We start from the raw sequence: 10,269 nt of genomic DNA on the forward strand, positions 1-10,269 counted from the left end.
ACCTGCGTATATCACATATACGGAATTCGAAGGATATCGAGAACCTGTTTCATGCGCCAGCAACAATCTTGGAAAGAGTTTAGTCAGGGGCCGAGACCATCAATCAGAGGATGACAGCAAGTCGACATGTTGTTCGCTTATGCACGTTGGTTCTTTTCGCGATAGGTCGTCTACTTTACTGGCGTCAATGTCGCATTCGTGCCTTGCGCCTCGGCAAGAGATACCGCTGGGAGCAAACCTGGCCATACTGGGCAGTCGTCAAGTCGACTATCTTACGCTTTCGTCCAGTCTGATTTCATAGAAGATGAGAAGCCTTTCCCTATGAACCGTGTCCCACAGCGGCATTGAGGTACTGCAATCTGGCGATGCTTCATCACATATGCGTGATGTCGAAATTGCCATCAGCTTGGTGGCTTGCTGAAGGGTCAAGCACATGTGAAGTCTCGGAAGATTTCTTAAGCGAAAAGCTTCGGCCGTTTCAGCCTTGAGCAGAACCCCGCGAAGCCCACAGGGGTGGGGTTGATGAACTCCTGGCGTTCGTGTGCATCATGGCATCAAATTTGACACTTGAATCACGCAAGGTCCGAGAACGAACGAGTCTCGTGGACTGGAAGGTACGCCGGACGATGATGTGGAAGGAGCTCGCTCGCGGCCGAGCCCTTCGCGTAGCAATGTCTAGCGGAAGCACTCAACACCAGAGGGGAGCGATCATCGGAAGGTAGATGACTTCCTTCTCCTCTGGTCGCTACACCTTCGACAATAATCATGGTTGTACAAGAAGTTCTGGCGACGCGCACCCGCCCCGGGATACCACGGTCGTTGCGGCATAATGTAAGTTGAGCACGAACTCGCCGGTTAGTGCAGGGAATGTCGAGACCGACGGACGCAGGCACAAGCCCCTTGGTATGAATGGTCTGGCACGGCTCGACGCTCACCTACTGAAGAAAGGTAGGTAGCATCAATTGTGCATTTTGTCATGTGAACCGATGGTACTGCGCTGGTCGGGTGAACAGCCAGATCTACTTTTCGATGAGTACCTTGAGTATCGCATCCTGATATATTGAGTCCTCTGATACCTCACGACACTGGAAACCACGCACGTCATACCCTTTCGGCCATTGTTCAAATCGTCGTCGCGCAAGATCGTTTGGCCAACATACATGGACTCCGTCTCGGCTCTGCCGGCCGACTCGATAACCATGGACTCCTTTTCGACTCTGCCAACGGAAGTTCGACATATGATATATGCTCACCTCTTCCCGGACGTCACTCAAGCTGCTCCTAGACTATACGACATCTGTATATGTCGATCGTACGAAGGGTTCCGGTCTGATACCAACAGCGGATATTCCAAATCAAAAGGACAACAAGTCTTAAGACCATACCAAGTATCCAGCGGCCATCACAACCCGCACGGCCTAGGATGGGTCACAATCCTAAAGGACGTCTCTATGTGCTCTCGCCTCCTGCGCGTCGACATTGCACAGTGGCTCTACCCACAATGCATCTTCCGGTTCGAGCACGTTCCTGACGCCTTCAAGTTCTTCGGGCCATCCCAGCTCATGCAGAAGTACGTCACGGCGATCATGTTCGATTGCATTGACAGCGATTACAATCAGAAGGGATTTCGCGGGACGCCGATCGGGCAGAGCGTGGTGGATCTTACAGCCATATTACCAAATCTAGCCCGGCTGGACCTCTGGATACCTCTCAACCTCAGATCCAACAGCACTCGCTACACCCAGCGGCCATGGAAGTTCGGCGATCTGCAAGCCGCTGAGTCCATTCTGCGAGATCACCCTCAGCTATGTATGGCTTGGGGAAACATACTAGGTTGCGACCGGTTTCCCCCGTACCAGGCCAAGCCTCCTCGTATGGGGATACTGCGGTTGCTTTCTCATGATGCTTCGCGGAAGCCGACTACTGCTTATGGAGCTATTGTTGATGTCAGTGATCTGCTGAGCAGATCTGATGCTCAGGCCTATATGCGAAAGTTGGCTAAGCAAGAAGCGCGTGAGCGGCGGAAGCGGATGTTACGACGAAGGCAGTCTCGGGAAGTGCTGCCAAGGATTGAATCCTCTACCCAGATGAGCAACTACAATGACGAGTCAGGTGCGAGCTAAGACCTGTCTCCCTACACACAGGCCGTAACCGCGCCGCGCCATGATCTGACTCCTGACATGTGCGGGAATGGGCAGTACCAGGCAGGGGGCCCAGCAGCTGAAAAAGCCATGAGTACCTTTAAAGACACCTGTCCATTTATTCGTATTTTCACATCACAACCTCGTAAAACACCTGACAACATCTGCAACCACTCTCTTCCAAGTGTTCCAATAGATGTCCCACTTGTTGTCCCACATCGCTTCTGAAAACGTAGACATGGATGTCATCGCAACTCTACGAGCGGAAGTCGAACACCAGTTCGATGCTGTTATGCAAACACAAGGATACCTGACAACATGGAAACCCAAACCTCTTCGGCCCCGTCACAAGGCCATGGACCTCTCAGCCTTCCCAGTGGAGATCCGACACATGATCTATGGACACCTCTTTCCAGAAGTCGCCGCCGACTCACCGTACAAAATCAGGATAGACCGAATGTGGACGTGGACGCGATCAGGGAAAGGACCGCCCTGGCGAAAATCCTGGCGGCATGATATCCTACGTCAGTATCAAGTTCGGCGAGTAGGTCGCTATAGGTACAAACTCGTTCGCGATGCTCGCGAGGAGTATCAAGGTCTTCGGAACACCCGCAACAACAAAATCTTACAACGAATTGAATGGACTGACCGGTTGAGAGACATCTCCCTCACATCCCGCTTTCTGCGTGTGGACGTCGCGCAGTGGCTCTATCCCCGCTGTGCCTGGGGCTTTCAATACGTCCCCGACGCGTTCAAGTTCTTCGGTCAGTCCGAGCTGGTGCGAGATCATGTCAAAGCAATCTCATTCGAATGCATCGACAACAACGGCTATCGCCAAAGCTTCAATAGACCATGGTCAGACCAGGATGTCCCAGCACTTGTCGCACTACTACCAAACCTAGCCGTGCTTCAACTCACGATGCCCGTCCATTGGGGTGGTGAGGCTGATCCGGTCACGAAGACGGGCTTCAAGATACCCGACCTGAGGGTAGTTAAGACCATTTTGGACAATCATCCTAAGCTACGCAGGGCCATTGGGTTCATGCTAGATTCGGAACAGCCTTACCGTGCGCATCGCGGAATCACTTCCAAGGGAACATTGCAGTTGCTGTCGGATGACACGTTTCCGAATAGAACTTGTTGTGATGCGGATGTTGATGTTAGCGGGATATTAAGAGCATTCGATGCTAAGGTTGATGCTAGGGTGCGTAAGCGGAAAGCGACAGAGGAGGCAAAACCGAAGAAGCCAAAACGACGTGAATCGAAGAATACTGAATGTGTCGAGCAACATCGGCCCCTGACACGGTCGTTGACAAAGGGGGCTTTTGATGCTAAGGTCGATGCTGGGGTGCGTAAGCGGAAAGCGACAGAGAAGGCGGAAGCGAAGAAGTCAAAACGACGTAAGCCGGAAACCAGTGGGTGCGTCGAGCAGCACCGGCCTTTGACACGGTCGTTGACGAGACTGAGGAATCACGCGTCTCTAGCGAGTAATTCTTGAAATACAGTCAGGTAGTCGCAGGAAGCAGAAATGGTTCCCTGATTTCAAGACAGATTGCGTAGCGCCAAGACTGGCATATCGGACGACGAACATGCTACAGCTACCCATTTATTTCGATAGTACTTGGTAATGCACCAATTTCTGAAGATTATTCTTGTCCAGCATTTATTATCAATACTGTAACATCTGAGCTGTGTGCCACTTCTAGATTATCTCCGTCCGCAGCTTCTCCTAACGCGCATCGGAGCTTCACGCTGAGCGTTCCTGACCGCTACTTTCCCGGATATAGACCTTTCGAAAGCAGTCCGTCTGCATAATCGACTTCAGCTTTTGAAGTCCTGTAGATTTGAGAGCTCTATAGCACGCCAGTCAATGTTTTGGGAGCTTGCATACTCGATCTGACATCGGCCGAGAGATCTCGGGCGAAGGAGTGTGGCATCTGACTTGGAAATTTTTGGACATTTCCGCAAACATGGGACTTCTGGAATCGTTAGAGAAGAAAGGCCGCGCTGCGTTCGATCAAATCAAACGGGAGATTGGCATGGGCGACAACAAGCAGCAGCAGCAGAGCTATCCTGGTTATCAGCAACAATCTTACCCCGGCTATCAGCAGCAGCAGTCTTATCCCGGTAATCAGCAGCAGGGTTATCAAGGCTATCAACAGCAACAGCAACAGCAACAGAACTGGGGACCTCCGCAGCAACATCAACAATGGGCACCACCACCACCAAACCACACCAAGCCGCCTCCCCAAGCCCAATCCGCCGCAACACCACAACAACCCCAATCAGGCAACCCAACAGACTACTGGGTCCCAATCCTCCACTCCTCTCGCTCCGTCGCAACCGACTTCGACCACAAACTCGGCAACACCGACGGCTGGGGCAACAACGAACTCCAACACTACACCAACCTGCCCCAAAACTCCTTCTACACGCCCGACCACAAACTCGTCCTACGCGCCATCTCACACCCCTCTGACCCGAATCCCGCCACAAAATACACCTCCGCTCGCCTCGTGACCCGCCAGCGCCTAGACCGTCCACGGGGCTGTCTTACCGCTACTATAAGCAACCCATCTGCGCCCGGGATCTGGCCCGCGTTTTGGTTGCTGCCGGCTGAGCCCTTCCAGTGGCCTAATGAGGGGGAGGTGGATGTAGGCGAGTCCTGGAATGGCGATCCGACGAATCATACGTGTTTGCACTGGGGTCATTTCAATGGCGCCGATAGCCAGAAGCATCGTGTGATTGATACGCCGATTCATGATTTGGGGCGGAGGCCGATCAAGTATGAGTTCGCATGGGAGCAGGATGATGCGACGGGGAGAGGGAGGTACTTGTGGTGGATTGATGGGCGGCCGGTGATGAAGGCGAGTATTCCGGATGGGTTTAGGCGGATGCAGGAGTGGACGGTGTTGCTCAATATTGCCATGGGAGGGAATGTCTGTCAGGGGAAGACGCCCGCGGAGGGGAGCTACGACATGGTTGTACACGAATTGAGGATGAGTGGCGAGTGCGATGGGGGCTGGGGACGATTCGAAGGGGACTGGTGGCGGGCTAAAGAGGGAAGGACGATGTGACGCTTTGTGATGCGAGAGAGTTGGCGGCTGATTCGTCGTCGTGGCCTTGATAGAGCTGCGCAATGAGGAATAATGAAATGACGGCGGAAGTTCTGTGCTGGTGAGAATAGAGGGTCTCTTTTGTATATAGAAAGTACATAACCTAGATCAACCTAGCCGCCCGTCCAACTACCGTAAGACCTTGAAGTAGAATACCCCATCCACTTTTTCTCCCTTCCCTGTCCCGTCCTCTGCTGGCGGCCGCTCGCCATACCCCGGCAACCGCCCATAAATCTCCCACCCCAGCTTCGGGTACAGATACGCATCAGCCTCACATCCCACCGTCGTGCCCAAAGTCAACATTGTCCGCCCCAGACTCCTTGCCTGCTCCTCTACCGCCTGCATCAACCGCTTCGCCAGTCCTTTGCCGCGGAAGTCGGGATCAATCATCAACATCTGCACGTCGCCCACGAAATGCTGCGTGTCGCTCTCCGGCGTGCTCAGGATGACGATGCCCACTACCTTGCCCTCGGACGCCGCTGCTCCACTGACTAGAAATGGCGAGGTTTGGGGCGGGGCGAGGGCTAAGAAGACGTGTGTCTCGGGTGAGGGGAGTGTGGAAAGGCGTTTGGTCCACCAGGTGGTCATCTGGCGGTTTTGGCCGGGGTGAAGGGCGGGTGGAATTTCATGAGGACGCGGTCGTGGAGGATGGAGGATTGGTGGAAGGCGACGAGCTGGGTGATGATGTCGGGCGAGGGAGGCTGAAGGAGCGGGACGATTGGGAGGGATGTGTTGGTGCTGGTGTTGATTGCGGCCATGGTTGAGGATTGCTTTCCGCGTGCAGAAGTGGTGGGTGTGGCAATCCTTCCGTTGAGAACCTGATGAGCGAACCGTGCGCGCCTCGATATTCAGGACTTTGTAGTCAGTACTTGTATTCGTCTCAACTCAATGAGTAAAGGCGTACAGGGCGTATGCATACGCTGCTCTCGAAAAGGAAGGAAGCAACGGGCGCGCTAGGCGTCGATCGCCTTTTCTGGAAATCGAGCAGACAGCGAACGCCTTTTGTCAATTTTACACAATCATTGCAATGACTGACTCGATTATCTTGCGCCCACCGTCGATCCCGCGAAAGCTGAGAGCCCACCTCCCATATTGAGAAGATCACAGCGGCGTCTTGAGGCGACCAAAGAGCAAAAAGCAAATTTTGCAACAACCACCCTACGTGGGACTCGAACCCACAACCTTCAGATGGTCAAGATGCTTCCAGCGAGTAGAAGTCTAATGATGAGGTTAGGAGCGATCGCAAGCAACTGAAATGTTATAAGGCGTACCTGACGCGCTACCATTGCGCCAGCAGCTATTGCACTGTTAGTGTCCCGCCCAATTCAGATTCAGGTTCATAAGTATTTAACGTACGGCATATTTCATGGGACAAGAATGATTTGTCTTCGAGAAGATGGTGTTGCATATGTGCGTGGTTTCGAAGCAGAATTTTGACTCAAGTCCAATATAAAGCTTTTAATCACATGCAGACTTCGGCTTCTCTTTGCCTCGCCTAAATGCCACATGTACGCCACACGTCGGCACTTTAAGGAATATGGCATCAATTTGGACCCTACGCAGCTTGAACGACGGACAGCGCCGAGAGTCTTGACGACAAGATGCCTACTATCGGCTACTGGCTTAAACTGGATTCCGCGTCAACTAAGGATTGTCGTAGCGGCGAGCAGCAATCTGAAAATATCCCTGTTGCAGGCATTTCTTCGATGCTCTTAGGAAAATTCAACTTCCCAGGTTCTGAAGTCAGCAGGATCAGTCTCAAATTACACGGCGGCCCAGATGTTCAGACGCAGACAGTAAAATGTCCGACTGGCGCTACAGCTTGACGCGTCCGTTCCGTATATGCACACGCTGATACTCCCAGCAGACCACAAACGCTGACGGCGGTGTGGTACGGGCATACTTGAATGATCCTTGCAACGTGATCGGCGTAGTGGCAAGGTACCCGTGAACTGCTTCAGCAGCAATATTGACTCGTGTGTAATCGATGCACAGCATGAAATCAACAATGCAGTCATCCTCTGACCTTACTAACAAGCCCTGACGATCGTCTCTGTGGTAAGTATATATCCAGGAGACGTTGCGCCTCTTTCTTTGTCTGTCAATTGCGACTGAAGCCATCCACAACAACATGCACATCCTCAAAGCTTCCCTGTTTTCTCTCCTGACAGCACGTCTCACAATCGCCGCAGTAACCGGCACAGTGACCGCACACTTCGAAGCCACGACTGGTCTCACCCCCATCCCCCAACCAACACTATCCATCGCAGGCAACCCCAAACTGGTCGAGGCACGCGCCTTCGCCGGACAAAAGTGCTCTGGGGCTTCCAAGGACTACAACATATACGGCCAAGGCTGGAACGGCTCACCCGCGGATCTCAGGCTTCCAGACGCCAGCGTATACTCCATCGGTTTCTACTACGCCGCATCTGGCTGTCGCCTCTATGTATGCGATAATGACGTTGCTAGGAATGGGCAGTGCCATGTCGGAGGTTTGGGCCTCTGCGTTCCGATTGCGGCGTGCATGACTGTCAGCGACAAGGCGAAGAGCAGTGGCCGGATCATGTATAACATGGTGGCTATCTGCTGAGTCGATTGCGACAGAGAAGCATAGTTCTGTTGTGATACGAAGTCGGCGGGAGCGGATTCTTGTGCATCCAGCGAGAGGAAGGTGCAGGTCGCTGGGCACCGATGTGAAGCGACGGAATCAGCAGGAAGGTTGACAAGATGAAAAGTCGATGACGGCGTGTATGAGGTGAATTCAGCTGTGTCGAAGTGGCGAACCTTGAAACCTCGAAGAAGTGCTCGTGGCACGCATCGCCTGAGGCAGATCTCATGCGTCGTTTCCTGATAGGGTGGCGACAGACATCGTGTCCGCTCATTATAACGATGCGCTGAAGATGGCACTTGAGCCACCACGACACCCTTGTCGAGCCCTTCCGCCGCAATCTTCGCCCTTCAACCACCTCACCTCAACCCAACACATAACCCCCAGACCCATCTCCCCCAACAGCAACCTCAACCTCCCGTCTCCACCCCTCCCGCTTCCGCAACCACTCCCCACCCAACCACCTTCTTATACACGTATCCGCCGGCTTCTTCTGCGGGCTCTCCATGGGTACCAACTTGTAGAAGTTCTCGTCTAGTGGCGTTGGCTCGCATGCACATCTTCCTCCTCCGCCATTGTCCCAAATGCGCTGGTCGGCCTCGTCGCCCTTGTGATCCTTGGTAGAGTCCTCCCTATGTTCGGACGGGCAGTGTCTCGCGGCATCATGCTGATACCCAACCCCTCTCAGAAACCCCACCTCCCCCCTCCCCAACAACATACTCGCCGCAAGGGTATGCACGGGCGCATCGCCAAATCGTTCCTAGAAGAACCCGCCCGTCTGATCCAGATGGTGGAAGAATGCTTGGTAGGCGTCGGAACGGAAGAATTCGAGAGAGCCGAGTTCAAAGTTTGAGAAGAACTGGCATGCGTTGTACGTTCCTGTTGACGTGTCGCTGCCGTCGTTTGGATGCTCTGGTGGCTGTCGTTGGTTATTATGGGTACGGGGTATCGGAGGACAGGGAGAGACTTACGGGAGTGTCGACGAGCCAGGACCAGTCTGCGTCCGGGTGGATGTGTTCGGGGTGGCGGCGGGCGAAGTCGACTGTTGCTTTCCATAGCCTGGTTGGGATGAGCTGTCAGCTGGATGGTCTTGGTCAGAGGGAGAAAGGATAGGGCGCCATGAGCATCGGGTGATCTGGCTGGCTTCTTCGGTTTTCGGAAACGCAGTGAGTGCCCACCAGGAGAACGCTGCCGTAGGAGACTCCCCACTGCACCTCGTCGCGAGCTGAGCATCACTTATTGTGCCAGAGCAACAATCCCAAACACCCCGGAGCGACGGGGAAAGGTAACAACTCACCCGACAAACCCCCTTCCATCATCCAAAATCCCCATGTTAAACGCATACTTCCATCCCCTCCGCCTCATCGCCTCAAACAGATCCTCCTCCACATCACATAAAAAGTGCACATCAGGCTCAACTCGCCAATACCGCTCGAGCCCCTCCAGCGCCTCATGCAGGTAGAAAAACCCGCTGTTCCACCGACACATGTGCCGATAGCTCAACATCCCAGCCTTCCCAACCCCCAATCCTTCCAAATATCCCAGCGAATCCCGATGCAGCGACCCATCAACCCATTCCGGGGTAGACCAGTGCTCAGGCGGGATCGTGTGGTAGTGTGTCGAAGAGGATGTTATGGCGGAGGTTGCATTTTTGAAAGCCTCCGAGAAGCCGCTTCGCTCCTCGGTGAAGAACATCCAAGGATACCCATACCGCCTGTTCCAGCGATACTCCAGCTGGCGCATGCTCTGGAGGATCCCTTCGAGGTCGGCGTTGCGAACTAGGGAGATTAGTGCTGCTTTTGGCCTTTTCCCCTGCGAGTGGGAAGGCGAAAGGCGGGCACTGTGGTTGTTATCACTGCGGAATCCGGGGTTGGAGAGGACCGAGGCGGGCTTTGTGCTTGATGCTGCTGTCGTGGAGAGGTCGGTTCCGAGGTGAAGGCAGATGGCGAGGAGCATGAGTGTGAGGAGGGCGATGATACGGAACGCGGTCGAGTTACACCCCCTTCTCCCCCTCGGCGCATCGTCATCTCGTCGTCGCGATCGTGTTCGCGAGTCGTAGCCGTGCGCGCCTGCCTTCACCGGAGAAGGACCGCTCGATGATGTGAATGACCGGGCGAACGGCGGGCTTGAGGGAGGATCGTTTTCGCTGGGTTCAGAGGCGCAGTAGATTGTTGATGAAGAGGCGTCCATTTTCGTCCGCTCGTCGGTAGGTAGGTGTGGGCACGACGATCGGACTCAGGAGTCGTCGGGAAGGGCTCTGGTGTGCGATGCTGTTCGAAGGATGTAGTCGCTGCGCTGTGGTCAGTGGTCCCGATGAGGTTGCATGTGGTGTTCGGAGGCTTGGCGGTGTGATGGGAAGATGAACTGCAAGTCAACGAAATTTGATCTTGCTCTTATAGGCACT

At 54.0% G+C, this 10,269-nt stretch overlaps 7 protein-coding genes across 7 annotated transcripts; 4 read left to right on the forward strand and 3 right to left on the reverse strand.

Annotated features, from left to right (window-relative positions):
- Positions 1-1,160: 1,160 nt before the first annotated feature.
- AB675_11866 (uncharacterized protein) lies at positions 1,161-2,123 on the forward strand (the record flags this gene model as incomplete). Its single annotated transcript, XM_018140749.1, has 1 exon — positions 1,161-2,123. The coding sequence occupies one exon, from the start codon at positions 1,161-1,163 to the stop codon at positions 2,121-2,123; it is 963 nt and encodes a 320-aa protein (XP_017996724.1).
- Positions 2,124-2,379: 256 nt separating this feature from the next.
- On the forward strand, positions 2,380-3,639 carry AB675_11867 (uncharacterized protein; the record flags this gene model as incomplete). The annotated part of the gene is made up of 1 exon (XM_018140750.1): positions 2,380-3,639. The coding sequence occupies one exon, from the start codon at positions 2,380-2,382 to the stop codon at positions 3,637-3,639; it is 1,260 nt and encodes a 419-aa protein (XP_017996780.1).
- Positions 3,640-4,111: 472 nt separating this feature from the next.
- AB675_11868 (Glucan endo-1,3-beta-glucosidase A1) lies at positions 4,112-5,218 on the forward strand (the record flags this gene model as incomplete). Its single annotated transcript, XM_018140751.1, has 1 exon — positions 4,112-5,218. The coding sequence occupies one exon, from the start codon at positions 4,112-4,114 to the stop codon at positions 5,216-5,218; it is 1,107 nt and encodes a 368-aa protein (XP_017996779.1).
- Positions 5,219-5,386: 168 nt separating this feature from the next.
- On the reverse strand, positions 5,387-6,015 carry AB675_11869 (uncharacterized protein; the record flags this gene model as incomplete). Its single annotated transcript, XM_018140752.1, has 2 exons — positions 5,387-5,845; positions 5,893-6,015. The coding sequence occupies 2 exons, from the start codon at positions 6,013-6,015 to the stop codon at positions 5,387-5,389; spliced, it is 582 nt and encodes a 193-aa protein (XP_017996838.1).
- Positions 6,016-7,388: 1,373 nt separating this feature from the next.
- AB675_11870 (uncharacterized protein) lies at positions 7,389-7,847 on the forward strand (the record flags this gene model as incomplete). The annotated part of the gene is made up of 1 exon (XM_018140754.1): positions 7,389-7,847. One exon carries the CDS (start codon positions 7,389-7,391, stop codon positions 7,845-7,847), a length of 459 nt encoding a protein of 152 aa, XP_017996825.1.
- A 382-nt stretch (positions 7,848-8,229) lies between these two features.
- AB675_11871 (uncharacterized protein) lies at positions 8,230-8,583 on the reverse strand (the record flags this gene model as incomplete). The annotated part of the gene is made up of 1 exon (XM_018140755.1): positions 8,230-8,583. One exon carries the CDS (start codon positions 8,581-8,583, stop codon positions 8,230-8,232), a length of 354 nt encoding a protein of 117 aa, XP_017996768.1.
- Positions 8,584-8,625: 42 nt separating this feature from the next.
- AB675_11872 (Alpha-1,2 mannosyltransferase KTR1) lies at positions 8,626-10,055 on the reverse strand (the record flags this gene model as incomplete). Its single annotated transcript, XM_018140756.1, has 3 exons — positions 8,626-8,784; positions 8,837-8,924; positions 9,163-10,055. The coding sequence occupies 3 exons, from the start codon at positions 10,053-10,055 to the stop codon at positions 8,626-8,628; spliced, it is 1,140 nt and encodes a 379-aa protein (XP_017996842.1).
- Between the last annotated feature and the right edge of the window lie 214 nt (positions 10,056-10,269).

The sequence above is a fragment of the Cyphellophora attinorum genome, assembly GCF_001299255.1.
Source record: "Cyphellophora attinorum strain CBS 131958 chromosome Unknown Contig28, whole genome shotgun sequence".
Classification (NCBI taxonomy): Eukaryota; Fungi; Ascomycota; class Eurotiomycetes; order Chaetothyriales; family Cyphellophoraceae; genus Cyphellophora; species Cyphellophora attinorum.